Source organism: Ceratotherium simum, chromosome 7 (genome assembly GCF_057802395.1).
Source record: "Ceratotherium simum simum isolate JZ-2026a chromosome 7, ASM5780239v1, whole genome shotgun sequence".
Classification (NCBI taxonomy): Eukaryota; Metazoa; Chordata; class Mammalia; order Perissodactyla; family Rhinocerotidae; genus Ceratotherium; species Ceratotherium simum.
This window is the reverse complement of record NC_141906.1, coordinates 59,660,382-59,680,806: the sequence shown is the minus strand read 5'-3', so window position 1 is coordinate 59,680,806 and position 20,425 is coordinate 59,660,382. Positions and strand designations below refer to the sequence as shown.

General features: G+C 35.7%; 1 protein-coding gene across 1 annotated transcript in view; it reads right to left on the bottom strand.

Annotated features, from left to right (window-relative positions):
- Window positions 1–20,425, bottom strand: part of CUL5 (cullin 5) — a 91,322-nt gene that overhangs the window by 14,029 nt on the left and 56,868 nt on the right. Inside the window, exons 8-13 of the mRNA XM_004427370.3 lie at window positions 15,843–15,936; window positions 14,330–14,460; window positions 13,959–14,066; window positions 11,421–11,485; window positions 1,233–1,365; window positions 234–365 (exon numbers count right to left, since the gene is read on the bottom strand). Coding sequence (XP_004427427.1) covers window positions 234–365; window positions 1,233–1,365; window positions 11,421–11,485; window positions 13,959–14,066; window positions 14,330–14,460; window positions 15,843–15,936 — 663 coding nt within the window. The remainder of the gene's footprint in view (window positions 1–233; window positions 366–1,232; window positions 1,366–11,420; window positions 11,486–13,958; window positions 14,067–14,329; window positions 14,461–15,842; window positions 15,937–20,425) is intronic.

The following is a 20,425-nucleotide window of genomic DNA, read 5'->3' as shown; positions in this document are numbered from 1 at the left end:
AAAGAGTGAAACAGTAGAAGCAAAGTAAGAGAAAAGGTGCTTCACTAAAAGCCTTTACTAAGAAAACATACTTTATTAGATATCACTTTATTTTATACAATTGATGCTATATTCTTATAAAATGTTCCCTATTTCTTTGATATTAACAATATCACCAAAATGTATTACTTAAGCACAAATATGAACCATGTGCTATATTAAGAAAACCAAATATTAAAAAAAAGTTTACTTACTCTTAGCCACTCTACCATATTCTCTTCAATTTCACTATCGGCAGAGATGTCTAATATAAGACGTCGTGTCAAATGGGCTTTGTGATATCTCATAAAAACGTCTTTGTTTTGTACATATTTAAGTACCAAGAGCTGTACAGAAAACAAAGTACTTCAATTCATATATAGTCTTAGCCATCTCTCTCATTTAGACCTTTCTACATCCCCCAATTGTGAAAATTCAGAAATTTTTATAAGCATATACAGATAGAAGCCTACTAAATCACCCATCTCTGAAAAAGAACCAGTTCTGATATATCACTTTACTACTTTAAAAGTTAGCAAATTTGAGACCGTAACCAAATAACCTTTTAGTTCCCATAAACATTAATTTTTCAGATTTTATATAAAATGTGATAAAACTTTATATGAAAATCAATGGTTCTTCCCCATTTTCTCTTCTACATATCTTCTTCCCTTTTTCTGACACTAATCTTCTCTCTCAGACTTTTTGTCTATACTTTCTCTATATTTTTACTCATTTTTTTTTTCCTCTTTGTATTCCTGGGCTTATATCACATTACACTAACAACCGGGAGACAAATAAAAATGAAAGCAACTAACTCTTTACCTATACTCATTCATCCCTAGTTATCTATTTTGGGTTCTCACAAAAATAAAGAAGTGAAAAACTCCCATTCTCTCAACTATCATTCCAAACACCAGCAGCTCCATTTTCCCTTCTTTTGTCCTTTAATAGGAGCTAGAATTTAATGCCTAAAAAGAATCAAGAAAGGGGACGAATTAAATGCTATTTCCCTTCCTGGCAGCTATAGAATAAAAATTTTCAGGAAGAAAAATAACTGCTCTATAGAGATCTTGCACTGTAAAATTTCATAATACTAGCTGCTTATAGACATACATTTTAAAAAATTGATGCTATCACAGAAAATCTTATAAAAACACAAATTCAAAGTAAGGTGATTAAAAATTGTGAAATTAGAAAAAAAATTTCTGTACCACTTCTTTAAGCTTTGCTTCAATCTCTTCAGAGGTTAGTTTTTTGCTTAATGGTGTTTTTCTTAGCAACATGTCACAGTAATTGGCAAGCAGCTCAGGGCATTTTGATTCAGGCTGAGTTTTTAATCCCACCCTAAAAAACAAATTAAAAGCAGTTGATAAAAAAGGAGTGATATCTACAAATATTTTTTCTAAAGCCAATTTTTCACAAAAAATTCTTACATTATAAAAATCCAGTGATCAGGGCTGGGACTAGGGTAAGCAAGAAGATACCTGGAGTGCATAATTTAAGTAGGCACTCACTCTTAGGTTCCCATAAGTGCCATTGCAGGACCCTGAGAGTGAGACCTCCTTAAATTTTGTACCCTAGCTGCCTCCTTGCCTCACTCTAGTGGTGGCCATGCCAATGATCTTTAAAAAATTTTATTCAAATATTTGCTAAAACACTTTCGAAAAACTATATAAATCCTTGGATACTTATAAGTTAACATTTAAAACTTTTCATTATTACCATGTTAAAATAAAATTGTTACTTCACTCTTTGAAATGTATCCAATTTAACCTAAATTCCATAGTGACATAATATCTATCATTATCCATTTCAAACAACTTTAAATGAACTTTTCTTAAATAAGGAAGAACTTTTATCTCTATTTTACTTTCCCAACCAAATTTTAAAACCAGTGTATTGTATTTTTATGCTTGAAAATCTTGCATGTATCCTTTATTTATTCTTTATTCTATTTCTCTAAACTATATATGTAAATAAATTTAAATTCAAGATTTTAAAATTTCTTGTGTATATGAAAGTCAAGTGGTATTTTACCAGAATTGAGTTATCCAAATTATTATAAGTACACAACTTACCGAAACAACATACTTATATTGTGTGTGTATAAAACAAATGCATATGGCAAAATTTTACTATATGTGTCAACTTTTAATGAGGTGGATGAAACTTCCCCCCTCCCAATTATGAATCCAGAAATCACAATCAATTTTATTTCTACTTTTTATTTTTACAAATGTATGTCTTTACCCCGAAAAATCTTATTCCCATAAGTAAGTAGATAGGACTGGAAGAAGTTTTACTTATGACATGACTCAATTCGTTGAGCACCTCCTATTTGCTAAAAAAGACTGATCTGACAAAAAAAGTTATTCCTAATAATGCATCAAATTAGCCATCAACTGTGTTGAAACCAAAGAATTAGAAACCATCTTATTTGCAAAAGGATCTGATACCTAGTTATTAGAAATTCATTTTCTGTACATCAATACCAATATTTCAAAATATTCCTTTCTTACGCAGTTTGGAGGCTTTTTATATTCTGAGACAACACATCATAGTAAGAATCAAGAGAGGTATGCCTTTGCTAACAGGGAAGAACAGCTGTGGAAAGGAGAAGCGGAAAGGAGAAACTACAGTGATACTTCCACCAGATGGCTCAATTTTAGAAAACAGTAGACGTGGATGAGGATTTAGAAATTGATTTTCTTAAAAGTATCCCTACTGGCATATACTAGGAAAGTCTTTCTGTATCTCTCGAGGTAGACATTTGCCAGTCTAAAGACCACTAACTTACTTCACAAGACTCTCTCCATCTCTTCCAAACTATTCACACTGCCAATGCCTAGCTCTTGCATGAACTACTGTAATAACTGCAGGGGTATTCTCCCTGCCTCCAATTCAACCTGTTGAGAAGACAGCTGTCGGTCTTTCATTGCTGTTTCTTTGAAGGCAGTGTGTCATTTTCCCCACCTCTGGCTGTTTTTTTTCTTTCAGTTTTTTTTTTTTTTTTTTTTTTTTTAAAGATTTTATTTTATTTTATTTTTCCCCCCAAAGCCCCAGTGGATAGTTGTATGTCGTAGCTGCACATCCTTCTAGTTGCTGTATACGGGACTCGGCCTCAGGATGAACGGAGAAGTGGTGCCTCGATGCGCACCCGGGATCCGAACCCGGGCCACCAGCATCGCAGCGCGCGCACTTAACCACCAAGCCACAGGGCCGGCCCTCTTTCAGTTTTTTAGCTGTTTTACTATGAGGTACCTAGGAATGGTTTAAGTTGTATTCATCCTACTTGAGATTCAAAGAGATGACTGAATCTAAGAGTTGGCATCTTTCATCAATTTTGGAAAATTTTGGTCAATAGCTCTTCAAATACTGCTAATGCCTTCTTTTCTGTTTTCTATGATTCCAATTATATATTGCTATACATATTTTACCTTTTCTCAAGGTAACATTTTCCATCTATTGTCCATTAACATGTATTATTTATTCATTATTACTTACTATACATTTAAGATTATTACTGAGATATAATTCACATAGCATACCATTTAAGATGTGCAATTCAGTGTTTAAGTATATTCACAAGGTTGTGCAACCATCATCATCATAAAAATTTAAAACATTTTCATTGCCCCAAAAAGAAACCCCATACTCATCAGCAAATTCCATTCTCTAGCTATCCCTCCTCCCAGCCCCTAAAGATAACTAATCTGATTATCTTTATGGATTTCCTTATTCTGGACATCTCATATAAATGGAATCAAACGATATGTGGTCTTTTGTGACTGATTTTTTTTACTTAGCATAATGTTTTTAAGATTCATCCACATCATAGCATGTATCAGTAGCTCATTCCTTTTCAAAAATATTTGCATCTTTTTATTCCTTTTTAAAAATATTTATATCTTTGTGGTAAAGAAGATTTAGCACTTTAACCATTTTTAGGCATACAATTCAGTGGCATTAAGTATATCCACAATGTTCTGGAAATATCACCACTGTCTGTCTATGTCCAGAACTCTTCCATTATCCCAAACAGAAAACCTATACCCACTAAACAGTAACTTCCCATTTCTCCAACCCCTAGGCCCTGGTCAGGTCTATTCTACTTTTTGTATCAATGAATTTGCCTATTCTAGATATCTCATATAAGTGGAATCATACAAAATTTGTCCTTTTGTGTCTGGCTTATTTCACTTAGCATAATATTCTCAAGGTTTCATTCATGTTGTAGCATGTATCAGAATTTCATTCCTTTTTATGGCTGTATAATATCCATTGCATGGATATAGCACATTTTGCTTAACCATTCATCAGATAATGGTCATCTGGGTTGTTTCCATTTTTTGGCTGTTAAGAATAATGCTGCTATGAACATTCATGTAAAAATTTTTGAGTAGAAGTATGTTCTTATTTCTTTGGGGTATATACTACTCAGAAGTAGAACTGCTGGGTTATATGGTAACTTTATGTTTAACTTCTTGAGGAACTATCAAACTGTTTCCAAAGTAGCCGTACACCAATTATATATGATTCCAATCTCTCCACATCCTCATCAACACTTGTTAATGTCTTTTTAATTTTAGCCATCCTAGTGGGTGTGTGTGGTATATCACTGTGGTTAAGCTATTAATCTTAATTATTTTAAAGTCCTTATCTGCTAACTCCAATATTGGGATCATCTGAGAGTCTGCTTCTAAAATGATTTTTCTCTTAATTGATCATAAGTTCCTCTGCCTTCACAGGACTAGTAATGTCGTACTGAATACTCGGCACTGCATATAAAAGAATCACAGAGCCACCAGATGATGTTATCTTCCACCAAGAGTGGGTTTACCCTGCGTTCTGCTACGGAAGAGACTAATCACTTTAATAGGGACTGAGTTGGTTCAAGGCGTTGGTAAGGATCAGTCTACCTCTGGTTAGCTACTGAATCTAAGGAATGTCCCTCCTGGGTTTTCAATTGAGAGCCTAGTGGGTTCTGTCATTCTGGTCCTGTGTGACCACCAAAAGCTCTATTGCCCCCAGCAGTATTGCTCAGCCTGAGCCAAACCTAGATTCTCAGCTGCTTCTTTTCAGGGAAACACAGCTACAAATCCTCAGCTAACCTCTGAAAGCTTCTCTGTCATTTCTCTAAGTTTCAAATCTTTTGTCCTAGTTGCTTCTATAGCTCTTTGATAATATTAAAGTTACTATTTTCTAAATTTACCTGGTTTTTCTGGTTGTTCTCAGTGGAAGCATTGGCCAATCACAAACTACTCCATTCCTCCTCAGAAGTGAGTCTCCCAAATAACCTGGATGCAACTAGCAGCTTTATTCTTCTAGAACATCACCTCCATCACCTCCAATAGCCACAACACCCATGTTTCTGCTGCTTGAATCAGCTAATAATACTCAGTTTATTCCACGGAAATTTTCTACTTTAATCTGGAGCTAAAGGTAGGACATGGCGACCTCAGAATCAGAAAATAAAGAGAAACCCAGCAATCTCCACTTCTGGGAATCTAGACTATAGAAACACTTTCATAAATATAAAATGACAAATGTACAATATTATTCTCTGGAGCACTACTAGTAATAGCAAAATATCAGAAACTACTTAGTGCAGCAATAAAGGATCAATTAAATAAACTATGTTACATCTACCAGACAGAATGCCACACTGCTATTAAGAATAATCAAGTTATTAAAAATCCACAGCTAACATACTCAATGGTTAGACTGAGAGTGTTCTCCCTAAAAACAGGAACAAGATAAAGATGTCCATATTCACCATGCTGTTCATTACTGTACTTGTTCTTAAGTTAGAAAAATTAGACAAGAAAAAAAGGCACCCAAATTAGAGAGGAAAAAGTAAAAGTATCTCTATTGGTAGATGTCATGATCGTGTATTTACAATGTATGAAAAAATCCACAAAAAAGCTTCTAGAGCGAATGAATTTAGCAAAGTTGTGGGTACAAGATCAACTACACAAGAATCAGTTGTGATTTTATCCACCAGCAATGAACCATCCAAAAGAAACTTAAGAAAACAATTCCATTTACAAGAACATCCAAAAGAAAAAAGTACCTAGGAATAAATTAAACCAAGGACATGAAAGCTCAAACCATGAAAGAGTGAAAGAGCCATCCATGCAGAGTTGCAGCCTTGCACAGGATGTCAGAGTCTAGGCTGGGTAAGTTAAACATCCACTAGAAAGGCATCAAAACCCAAACAGGTAAGGGGTGTGTTGACATGGAGAAGGGGCCAGGTAAGGAGTATGAGAAACCAAAAAGGTAAGGAGGGTGTCCATGCAAGGGTAAGGCACATTGGGAGGCGTTAAGGTTCCAGCAAGATGACAAAGGCATCCACGTAGGGGGTGGCCCAGCTTGGGGAGTCAGAGCCTCAGCAGGGTAAGGAATGCATCCACAAGGAAACAAGGCCAGGCACTGTAGTTGTAAACGCATATGTATATCTTTAAGTCTGTCCACTGAGAGGGCCTAGGAGCAGTGACACTCCAATAGCAATGCACACACCCAGCACCAGATCTTGTCCACTAAATATCATCGTCCATTAAAAAGAACTAGGGCTTCGTGAAAAAATGGCTGATTCCGAGGCCAGGCAAGGGAAAGTACAAAATTAATCTGGAAATCTTCGTGTGCCAAAAAGAAAGGAAGAGTTTACTGTCACAAGGACCCAGAAACCAGCTCTCACTAGTGAAATCTGAAATTTGAAAAACAAAATAAAGAATGATAGTAAATTATAACCCAGTGATTAAAATAGGAAACCATGAGTCCATACTGATATGATAAATCGATGCATAAACTGAAAATATGATGAGTGATGGGATCTTTACATAGTTTTAAAATACCTGTCACAAAATACTTACAAAGAGAAAAAGAAGAACTTTGCAATGGAGAAGTCTGGCAGGCACCAATTTAATCAAGTGATCAAACTAAACAAGATCAGTAATGGGATTATCAAAATCATGCACTCTCAGATAAGATGCAATGAGAAGAACAAAGTTTCACTTCTGTCAAAGATGCAAACCTGAATCTAACCAAAAGGAAACATGAGATTAACTCAAACTTGGCTACATTCTACAAAATAACTGGCCTGTAATCTTCACAAGTGTCAAGGTCATGAGAGTCAGAGACTGAGAAATGGTTCCAGGCCATACAAAACCAAAGAAATATAACAACTAAATGCAACACGTGTTTCTGTACTGGATCTTTTGCTATAAAAAAGATTATATGGTCAATCAATGAAATTTAAAGGGGTCTGAGGAGTAAATGGTAGTATGCATCAAAGTCAATTTCCTGATTTTGATAGTTATATTGCAATCATATTTGTAGAAAATACGCACTTAGAACGATGAACAACTTACTCTCAAACAGCTCTAGAAAAAAAGTTTTAATGTATTACCAGAGAGAAAAGGATAATAAGGAATAGTACTTACAACTTCATGTACATAAATTTGACAACTTAGAAGAAATGAACAAATTCCTTGAAAAACACAACTTACCAAAATTAAAACTAGATTAAATAAAAAATCTGAAGAGCCCTATATGTATTAAAGAAATTGAACTTATGATCAAAATCTGCCCATAAAGAAAACTCCAGGCCCAGATGGTTTTACTTACGAATTCTATCAAACATTTAAGGAAGAAGTAATACCAATTACACTAATTCTTTTTGAACATACAAAGGGAGGGAATAACTCCCAATCCTTTTTATGAGGCCAGCATAATCCTGATACCAGAAAAATGACAAAGACATCACAAAAATGAAAATTGTACAAGGCACGAAGACCAGAAAAGAGGAGGTAAATCCTTCATGAATACAGACCAAAAGAAATTTAACAAAACATTAGTAAGTTGAATCCAGGAATACAAAAAAAGAATAATACATCATGACCAAGTAGAGTTTATACCAAGAATTGAACTTTGGTTAAATGTTTAAAAAAAAAAAAACTTATGTATTTCACCACATCAAAAGAATAAGGAAGAAAAACCTTATGATCATTTCAACACAGAAAAAGCATTTAATAAAAGTCAACACCCCATTCACTATCAAAACTTTTTAGTAAATTAGGAATAAAAAGCAATCTAATTAAGGGCATCTATGAAAAATCCTCACCTGACTTTGTACTTAACGAGGAACCATTAAAGGCTTTCCGCTTGAGCTTGCCAAAAAAAGCAAGGATGCCCACTCGCACTATTTCTATTCAACACTGTACTTATGATCCTAGTCAGTGCTTCAAGGCAAGAAAAAGAAATAAGTGGTAAAACTGTCTCTATTCACAGATGACATGATTGTTTACAGAGAAAATCTTAAGAAATCTACAAAACAACTACTAGAACTAATAAGTTTAACAGGGTAACAGAACATAAGATCAATATACAAAAATCAACTATATTTCTATATATTAGCAAAATACTAGAATATCAAAAGCATTCACGGAAAAAAGAACAAAATTATACTACCTGACTTCAAGACTCACTACAGAACTATATTAATCATGACTAAGTAGTAACAGCCTAAGGATAACCAAATAAACCAATGGAATAGAACAGAGAACCCAGGAAAATATACACATTTTTAAGTCACTTGATTTTTTTTCTTTTTGCTGAGGAACATTTCGCCCTGAGCTAACATTCATTGCCAATCTTCCTCTTTTTTTGCTGGAGAAAGATTTGCCCTGAGCTAACATCTGTGCCTATCTTCCTCTATTTGGTATGTGGGTGGCTGCCACAGCACAGCTGATGAGTGGTGTAGGTCTGCGCCTGGGATCTGAACCCGCGAACCCAGACTGCTGCAGCTGAGCACGCCGAACTGAACCACTACGCCACAGGGCCAGCCCCTTAAGCCACTGGATTTTTGATAAAAGGCACCAAAGCAATGCAGTGGGGCATGGAAAGTATTTCCAACAAATGAAGATGAAACCACTTGCTATCCATATGGAAAAGAAAAAAAATGAAATTTAACCCCTAGCTTATACTATACACAAACATTAATTTAAGATGGAACTTAGATGTAAACGTGAAAGCTAAAATTATAAAGCTTGTAGAAGAAAACAAAGGATTATTTTCATGTCCTAGAGGTAGACATAGGTTTTCTAGACAAAACACAGAAAGCAAAAAACACAAAATAAAAGCATATGTCTTACAAAGGACCTGTATACAGAATATATAAGAACTCATACAGCTCACTAAGAAAGAACAACCCAATGGGGGAAAAAACAGGCAAAAAATTCAAACACTTTACAAAGAAAAATATAAGAAATGTCAAAAAGTACATAAAAAAGTGCTCAACATCAATAGTCATGAGGGAAGAAATGGGAATTAAAATTATAAGGAGATATCACTACATACATCCAGAATGACTAAAATTAAAATGACAACACTAAATGTCGGTGAGAATGAGGATCAAATACTCTCATACTTTGCTGCTGGGAGTACAAAACAGTGCAACCACTTTGGAAAACAAACCACTGTGATATGCAAAAACATAGATGAATCTCAAAAACTCTAAGCTGAATTGAAAGAAGCTTTACACAAAGAAGCACATATTGTATGATTCCATTTATATGAAGTCTCAGATCAGGCAAAACTAATCTATGTTGAAATAATCAGAACAATAGTTGCCTCTGGAAGGAGGTGGGGGTGGGACTGACTGAATGGGCATGAGGTAACTCTCAAGGAAGATAAAGATATTGTACATCTTAATGGGGTGTAGGCATTTGTCAAATCTCAAAAAAGTGTACACTTAAGATTTATGCATGTGCAGGTAAATTTTATCTCAAAATATAAACAAATACCAAATTCAATTAATGACTGCATGTTGAAGTAGTTAGGGAGTAAAGGTTACTGATGCCTGCAACTTCTTTCAAATGCATTTAAAAAGCAGACTGATAGATATATAGGGACATACATATTTGATAAAGCAATAGAGTGACTTTACTGTAAGTTTGAAAATTTACATTAAAAAATGCTGTGGGCAGGGGAGAATGAGGAAGACCTTTATGTATTGTATGAAGAGATCTCCAAGATGTAGTGGTATATGTTTCATATATTTCACAGTTTATAAAGAAAACACAATAACTGCCCTTCTAAACTATATCAATTACTATAATACTGTATGACCCAGGTATCTTCCACTGTAAAATCACTCCAATAACTTACATAGCTCAAAAATACCAAAATGAAATGATTAAAATAAAATAAAAAACCCTGAACAGTTACTTTTCCTTCTTAAGAAATGCTGTTTTTCAAATATTTTAGTATTATGTATAAAATTTGTTTAAAATAGCATTTCTCTGTTAGAATTTACATCAAAAGATTTTTCCAATTAGCGCTACTTTAGTGCTACGTAGTACTACTCTGAAGATAGTACAACTAGCTCAAATTTATTAATATTTCATTAAATTTTGATTTTCATATATATATATATATTTTTTTTGCTGAGGAAGATTGGCCCTGGGCTAACATCCATGCCCATCTTCCTCTACTTTATATGTGGGACACCTGCCACAGCATGGCTTGATAAGCGGTGCAGAGGTCCACACCCGGGCCCCGAACCTGCGAACCCCGGGCCACCGAAGCAGTGCGTTTGAACTTAACCACTACACCACCAGATACTTTCTATAATAGTACTTAGCATAAGTAAATTCATCTTACCAATGAGATCAATTTTTAAAAATGGCAATATAAAAATTTAAGACTGATTTTCCTTTTTTTATCATTATGGTGAATTGAGTCATGTTCTATGCTTTTGTAAGTAATAAATAACTACAGTGACTACTGAAGAGGGAAAAAGAATCAAGTAGAGATTAAAAGATTAAGAACAAGACATTTTTTCTACTTAAAAAAATAAGGTTAACATTTTTTGGCCATAAAAGGAGATAACTAAATATAAAATTAAAAATTGAGACAGAGGTTTTAATAATCAAACGCAGCAAAAATCATAAAAGTCAATAAAAACAACAAAAAACAAACCTAATAGGATTAGGGAAATAAGGCACTTTGCATACCCAATAAGATATAATACACTCCAAAAAATTTTAAGAATTTTAGACATATGATTTTTTTTTTTTTTTTCTGTGAGGAAGATCAGCCCTGACCTAACATCCGTGCTAATCCTCCTCTTTTTGCTGAGGAAGACAGGCTCTGAGCTAACATCTATTGCCAATCCTCCTCCTTTTTTTTTTTTCCCCCAAAGCCCCAGTAGATAGCTGCATGTCATAGCTGCACATCCTTCTAGTTGCTGTATGTGGGACACGGCCTCAGCATGGCCGGAGAAGCGGTGCGTCGGTGTGCGCCCGGGATCCGAACCCGGGCCGCCAGCAGTGGAGCGCGGGCACCTAACCACTAAGCCACGGGGCCGGCCCTAAACATATGATTTTTAAAAAACTTACCCTTTCTGCTTCAAAGGTAATTCAAGTTTAAATATGGTAGCATCATTAACAACTGCTTTATACGCCTGCAAAAAATTAAAAATGAAATATAAACATTATTTTTAACATTTAAAATACAGTTAGATAAATTGTTACAATTCCAAAAATACACACAAATATAAATTAGTTTTTATTTTAAATGGTGTATTTGGCCTGATAGAATTTTTCAAGTCAATGACTTCAGTATGGTCTTTGTCATGTTATGACTATCATTATTTTCAAGTAGGGTCTTAATGTCTCCTGAGAACCATACCATTTTCTCTTGTCCACGTGTTCTCCTAGAAAATATTTTCATACCATCTCCTTTCTCTTAAAACCTCCAATATTTCCTCCCCCACGTACACTCTGAGCTGATGATGTGGTTTCCTATTTCATTGAGAAAACTGAAATAACCAGAACTCCCTTCTGTTTCTCCTGCATCATCAGTACTTTCCCTCTCTATGGTTTCTGTAGCCTCAGCATACAAACATATTGTTATTGTTTAAATCCTTAAAATTCTATCTTGGCCTTGTCCATCTTTAGCTACTGCCTCATTTCTCTCTCTCTTTAAGCTAAACTCCTGGAAGAATTATCTAACTCACTGTCTCTAATTTCTCTACTGCTATTCTTATTAGAAACCATTCTAACCAGGCTTTCACATCACTACTCCATCTAATAGTTCTTGTCAAAGTCACTTACAACCTCCATGTTGCTGAAGACAATGGTTAATCCCCCTTTTGATTTAGCAGCAGCATTTGAAAACAGCAGATCATGCCCTCCTCCTGAAAGTGCTTTTTCCACTTGTGTTCTAGCGCACCACACTCTCCTGGGTCATTCCACTCATTCCTCTCCTTCCTCGTGAAAGATAGTTCCTCATCTTTCTGACAACTAAATTTAGAATGTCCCAGGCCAGTGCTTGGATCTCTTCTCTTTTCTATCTTCACTCATTACTTTGGTGGTCATAGCCAGTGTCAGCGCTTTAAATACCATCTATATGCTGAAGCTCCCAAATTTATCTCTTCAGCCTCAAACTCCAGACTTAACATTGCCACATGGATGTTTAATAAACATTTCAAAGTTAACTTGTCCAGAACTGAGTTCCCAATCTCTCTGCAACCATCTCCCCAAAACCTGCTTCTCCCACAGTCTTCCCCATCTCAGCAAGCATACGCTTCTAACTGATCAGAACAAGAATCTGAGTGTTACTCTGGACTGGTCTATTTCTATCACACTCCACATCTGATTCATTAGCAAATCCTGCATAGTCTATTTTCATAATATAATCAGAATCCAACCACTTTTGACTCTCCACCCACTATCATTCTGGGCCAAGCTTCCATCATTACTTAATTGAATTACTTAAACAGATCTTAACTGATATTCTTGCTTCCTCTCTTGCCCCTTTCAGTCTATTCTTTTTGTAGCAGCTAGGTAATCCTGTTAAAATGTAAGTCAAGTCCTGTCATTCTGTTCAATCTTTCAATGACTTTTCATCCTACTCAAGAGTAAAAACCAAACTCCTAACCATGGCTCACAGAATCTTACATGATCTGGCCTCCTGTTATCTCTTTGACTTCAATTTCTACTATTCTCCCCCTCACTCAATCCACTCTGGTCACAATGACCTCTTTCTTCTCTGTTCCTGGAACACGACAGGTATATTCCTGCCTTAGCGCCTTTGCATCTGCTGTCCCCTCTGACTGGAACACTCTTCCCTCAGATAGCCACATCACTTATTCCTTAATCACCTTCAATCTTGATTCGAACATCATCTCAGTAAAGCCTCTGCAGGCCACTCAATTCAATATTCCAAACCACCTCATTACCTCCATATTCCTTTAACCCTTTCCTACTCTATCTACCTATTTATTTTAAAATACACAAATAGGGTGAGAAAAAAAGCCTACTGGAGAAAGTTGATTGTCTTTTTAGAGTCATAGAAAAAAATCTAACTTGGGAAGTAATGAAAGGTAGTTGAAGAGGGGAAAAAACGGATGGTAATTTCTAGTGATAGGTTTATAACATTTAAAAAGACACAACTCTAAGGACAATACTATGTTTCATTATCATTATTCCATACTAGTGAAGATGGGAAAAGAGGGTATGGGAAGCAAGGATAAACGTGACATAACTCTCACAGGAGCCCTATGGAAGGAAAGAGGAATCAACTCTGCTTGGGATAGGATGTAGGGGGAGGCAAGGTATCAAGAAAGTTCCAGGAGAAGTATACTTTGAACTGGGTCTTAGAGGATAAACAGGAATTCAATAATCAGTAATATTCAAAAACAGGAAAACATTCTCGGAAAAATGAGGAAGACAGCAACTTTCTAGCTAAATTCTAGCTCCATATCCAATGCTTACAAAAACATAAAACAAACCAAATACAATAAATATGGTTGCTCTCCACTGATGAAAAATCAGAGTTGCTAGGTTTTTAGTTTGTAATTTAATAGCATAATGATGGCAGCTTCTTATTAAAAGTAAATTATCACAGTAGTGTTAATATACAGGAATATTTACCTTATCTCTCGCAGTAAGAAATCGTGGATCATCTTGAAAAGCTTCTTTGACGAGTTTACTAAATCTATTAAATAGTGTAAGTAACTGCTCAACATATTTCTCAGAGTCCTAAAAATAAAATGTTTTATATTCAATGGAGTTTTTAAAAAGCAAAGAATGATACAAAAAAAAAAAAAAGACAAAATATAAACATAATTTTAATAAAATACTATAGCTTTAAAATTTGGGAAATTTTCTGAAAAATCTTTCCTTAAAATTAAAAGGTGTTCCAATATTATTGTTTTGCCATCAATTACTATTTTAAATACCTGATCCTGCATTTAAAAAATAACCTTGATATACATCTATCATTGCCATTGAGGAAAACTTACAGTAGTAATAGTTTCAGCAGCTGCTACCATATCTGCAAGGCCAGCACTAATGATATGTTCCTCCAAGTCTTTCAACATTGGCTCTATCCCATTAGGAACTTTGTCCATCAATGAAAACATCAAATGTAATTCTGAAAGGATAGAACACACTCATACAATCATTTCATTCATCAGAATACATTTTCTATTTGATTTGTATCATGGGTCTAAAATGACCATGATAGTAAGAGTTTTGAGAAATATTAGTTGGAAGCTGATAACATTAATAGTATTCTGTGGGTACAATCAGTTCAGGAGTTGCTATAGAAAGTACTATAACTTCCTGGTCCACCTTCTCAGTCTGACAAATTTTATTTTTAAAAGAAACTCTAATTAAAAATGATCATATACCGCAAAACCCAACTCCTCCTAAAAGGTAAGTCATTTGACCTTCAATGCAATGGAATTTTTTTTATTCTAAGGAATACAAAAGTTTACAAGGAGATTAGTACATTTCATAAAAACAATATTAAACACACAGTCACATCATTAAGGGGTAAAAAAATCATGTCATCAGATTGTTCAGAGTAATGATTATAAAAGTATATTCGAGATAATATAAAACTGTACTGATAAGGAATTTTTCAGTTTACAAAAGCACTTTCTCATGTTATACCATTTAATTGACCTTCACAAAAATCTTACCTCCAGAACTGGTTACCACTAAATAAATCCTTTTGAAGGGAGTCCAACATGGATCAGAGATAATCCTACCTGGCTTGGCATACAGAAATTCAAATATTTCATTTATGCCAATGAGCAGCTTGCTTTTTACTACAAAACTGCTTCTAAAGAGTGTATAAACTGAAGTGAATTGAAATGCATACTTTAAATACAACTAAAGATTAAACAGGATCTTGCAATTATATACAATGAAATCTGGAGAGTAATACATCAAAACGTTAAAAGTGGTTATCTGTGGGTAGTAGGGATATCGGTAATTTTTACTGTATTCTTTTTGGTTGTAATGTACTTGCTACCTTCCAAAATATGCCATTATTAAGCAAACATTTAAGTAATGAAAAAAATACACTTCAGAAATCTTAAATTGTAAAATATTTTTGGGAAGAAGGATGAAGATTATTAACACGGAGTGTTTTATTACTATCTAAAAATATTCATCACAAGTCGCCACACAAAAGTCAAATAAATACCTAGTTCTACCCTGTACTATGTTTACCATTTAAATTAGCCTTTAGAAGCAGAGTCCTACTTTCGAGAACAAACTGAAATTCACACACACACACATACATATTGATACCTAAGGGGGAAAAATGCTTAAAGTATAAATTAATAACCTTCTTTACAGCGCTTCCAGCTGTACTAAATATTTTACCATTGTCTTGAATTACAGTTTACTTTAATAAATATATCTATGTATAAAAAATGATCTAATAGAAATTTATTAAAAGTGATCTGCTTTAAAGATACCCTCTTAAAAGATTATGAGAACTTTATGTGATATTTTACCTACTTTCAGTTTCATTTCGCTTAATCATGCCTTGGCACTCTGCTAAGATGGTCTCTTTAAAGGATGTCACCAGGGCATTTACACAGCATTCCATGAGCTGAAATACATCAAAAATTGGTTAAGGCTATTATAAGCACAAAAAAGCACAAATGTATTCCATTCCATTTTGCTTTATAGCTACATACAACCATATTGTTCAACAACAACAACAACAAATTAAGTATACTGAGAGTAGATTTTACTTACCTTTACTACAGCATCCTTGAAGATACTACATACTAGTTAACCAAAGAATATTTCCCCCTAAGGAAAAGGCTATAGAAGTTAGGTCCTACTTAGAAATTTTAACAAAAGTTCTCAAAGAGGGGAGGGAAAAAAATGAAAATACACAAAACAAAATGAAAAAATAAACTTTGATGAACTCGTCTTACCCGGAGAGAACTTGTGTTGGAATTAGATTCTAAAATTCTAAAACTATGAAGACATTCATTCAACAAACCATCACTGGATGCCTACTACGTGTGGGCATCAAAGAAAGTGGTTAGGAGACAAAGAAGGGTAAGATATTTTGCTTTGGAGATCACTGTCTAACTGAGGGTGGGGAGGGAGGCAAACATAAACTAATACATACCACTCAATTAAGTGGCAAAACACACACAGAGACACACACACCCCCCCGCAACAAACAAAAACAAGCAAAGGAATTTCTTTCTGGGGTAGTTAAAAAGATTTCATCCACAAGATGAAATCTAAATTGGATCCTGAAAAATAGGTACAAGTCCTAAAATAGACTGAGTATTCTAGGAATAAGAAGAAGCTGGATATGGTAGGGAAGAGACAGGTAGTGGGAGAGAAAGGTAGGCTGGAGCCCGATTATGAATGAAAATCTATGGTTCGGGATTTTATTCTATAGGTAGGAAAGGAAGAATTGAAGGTTTTTTTTTTGTGAGGAAGATCAGCCCTGTGCTAACATCTGCCAATCCTCCTCTTTTTTGGCTGAGGAAGACTGGCCCTGGGCTAACATCCGTGCCCATCTTCCTCCACTTTATATGGGACGCCGCCACAGCATGGCTTGCTAAGCAGTGTGTCGGTGCGCGCCCGGGATCCGAACCAGCAAACCCCGGGCTGCCGCAGTGGAGCGCGCACACTTAACGGCTTGTGCCACCAGGCCAGCCCCAGAATTGAAGGTTTTAAACAGAATAAATGTACTGAGCTTCCACCGCCCCCAAGTCATTTTTAAAAGATCAGTCTAATGGCAGCAAGGTAGGTGGTACTGAGTGGTGGTAGGCAGACTGACAAATGAGGCTATGGAAATATTTCAAGTAAGATGGCCTAGTAAGGGTCTAGTGTTCTGGGTGGTCCTTAGGAAAATCCACACTACCCCACCACTGCTCCCTCATGTCATATAATTATTTACTCTTCTTGCAGGCATCAATTAAAATGAACAGGTTGTGAGTACTAAAGCAAGGTACACTAAGGCTGGTATCTCTCTTCTGAAAAACAGATCATCTATCTGTATTAAGGAAGGGAACTATATGTACCTTAAAAATTCCATGTTAAAAATTCCTATTGGGGGGCCAGCCTGGTTGCATAGTGGTTAAGTTTGCGTGCTCCGCTTTAACGGCCTGGGGTTCGCAGATTTGGATCCCAGGCACGGACCTACGTACCACTTATTAAGCCATGCTGTGGCAGGCATCCCACATATAAAATAGAGGAAGATGGGCATGGATGTTAGCCAAGGGCGAATCTTCCTCAGCAAAAAGAGGAGGATTGGCAACAGATATTAGGCTCAGGGCTAATCTTCCTCACCAAAAAAAAAAAAAAAAAATCCTCTTGGAATTAACATAATGTTGATAATTACTGAAGTTGAATTTAGGTAATGGAGATTCATCATACTATGCTTTCTACTCTTTAAAATGTTTAAAAACTTCTGTAATAAAAAGTTTTTTCCAGAAAATCCAAGTATGTCAATTTCTGTCCTAAGAAAAACAGCACAGATATGAAGTGGTTGAGAAATTTCTGCCCTGTCAAGGTGGGCACTACTCTGCCCCAAATATTGAGTAATCTCATTCTATACCAGCTCTGGAATATGTACAACTGAATACTCCCACCTTCAGCAGTGAAACCAGATTAAGAATAGGCAAATCTAACTATATATACAAATATAACTATTGGAGAAGAAAGACAAGGTACAACCAAAATAAGCTCCAAGCCCCAGTCACTTCATCTCTGTTTTCTATTTCATTGAAAATTTATACATGAGGGCTGGCCCTGTGGCTTAGCGGTTAAGTGCGCGCGCTCCGCTGCCGGCGGCCCGGGTTCGGATCCTGGGCGCGCACCAACGCACCGCTTCTCCGGCCATGCTGAGGCCGCGTCCCACATGCAGCAACTAGAAGGATGTGCAGCTGTGGCATACAACTGTCTACTGGGGCTTTGGGGGAAAAATAAATAAATAAAAATTAAAAAAAAAAAGAAAATTTATACATGAACATAATCCAGTTCAGCAGTAGTCCAAATTTTGCAGATTCCAAAAATCTAGACCAGTGTGTTTCAAACTGTGTGTTGTGAAATCAGTTTTAATGGCTGTGCCCAGCTTTTTTTTTTTTTAGTAACATAGAACAAAAAACATCAGAGTGCATGCCACATAATTATTTCATAAAACTTTTGTTTCGGATATGTGCAAATAAACATAGTATATACTAAGCGACAATATAAAATGTATTTCCGAGTGTGGGTTACAATCAGGATTAAAAAGAGAGGCTAAATTGACAAGATAATTGAAGTACACTGAACAGAATTTGGTAACTGCTTAGATAAAAGGAGTTAGGGAAATAAAAGGTTGTTGAAGCAGTTTCTAGCTTGAGAGATTAAACATATTACTATAATAATAAGTATCTTTTAATGAGCACTTACTCTGTACCAAGCATTGTACTAAATGCTTTACATGCATTATCTCATTTAACCCATATGACAATGTTATGAGGCAGATATTTAACATATGAAGAAACAAGCTTAGAGAGGCTAAGTAATTTGCAAATGTTGCACAGTTAGTTCATAAGATCTTGAGCTGTAATATGAGGCCAGGTATGTGACTCTACAGTCTACAACTTTCATTAAAACCAACATTAACAGAGCAAGTATATACTTAGTAATGGCTACATCCTCAGAACTGAGTAAAGTATTGTAAGGAATGGAGCAGTATAAAACATGGTTTATATTCTCAATGATCTTTTAATCCAGTTGGGGACACAGAACTATGTATCTAAAAATGTATGTATACCTCACATATAACAGAGGTATACGAAAAGAAGGTCAACCTCACTAATAAAGCAAAGAAGTAGAAATAAATGCATCATTACTACACTACAAACTTCACAAGCACAGAGACTGTGTTCTGTTCACAGCTATGTATTCATGGCCTTGCACATAGTTGGTGCTTGATAAATAAAACAAAGCAGTCTATAATTTGCTACTAAATCAAGTGGTAAAAACAACAGGTACAGTGGGAATTCAAATAAGAGGAAACTGATGAAGGCTAGAGAATCTGGGGCAACTTTATTGCAAGATGGGCTACAACGATTCTGAAGGATTTAAATAGGCAGAAAAAAGAAAAGTAGAATGTAAAACACGGAGAAAAGAAGAAAAATAAAACATTACTTAATGAATCCAAGGGGCCAGCCCAGTGGCGCAAGCTGTTAAGAGCTTGTGCTCTACTTTGGCAGCCCGGGGTTAGCGGGTTTGGATCCCGGGCACGCACCGATGCACCACTTGTCAAGCCATGCTGTGGCGGCACCCCATGTAAAGTAGAGAAAGATGGGCACAGATGTCAGCTCAGGGCCAATCTTCCTCAGCAAAAAAAAGAGGAGGCTTGGCATCAGATGTTAGATCAGGGCTGATCTTCCTCACACACAAAAAAAATGAATCCAAGAGGGGCTTGCCTGGTGGCGTGATGGTTAAGTTGGCACATTCCACTTTGGCAGCCTGGGGTTTTAGGGTTTGGATCCCCGGCACGGATGTACGCACCTCTCATCAAGCCATGCTGCGGTGGCGTCCCATATACAAAACAGAGGAAGATGGGCACAGATGTTAGCTCAAGGCTAATCTTCCTCAGCAAGAGGAAGATTGGCAATGGGTGTTAGCTCAGGGCCGATCTTCGTCACCAAAAAAAAAAAAAAAAAGAGTGCAGGAAAAAAATGAATAGAATGAGGTATATGAATGAGGAAATATTCCTTATTGGAGTAGAATGACTCTTGCTTGACAGTATTAAGTTGGAAAAATAAGCTAGGGCCAAATTATGAAGGGTCTTGAAAATCAGAGATGGCAAATAATGATACTATGGTTTTTGAATAAAGAAGTAAAATAATGAAAGTGATGTTTATGAAAGAGTAGCCTGAATTCACAAAAGAAGAAATACAAACAGACTGTAATAAGAATAAAGATGCCCAGCCTCATTAATAATTTTTAAACACACATAAAAAATCTTTTAAAATCTACGATACTGGGAGATTGACAAAATTAATAGACTGACAAAACCCAGATCAGCAAAGATCAACAGGCACATTGCTGTTGAGAATAAGAATTACTAC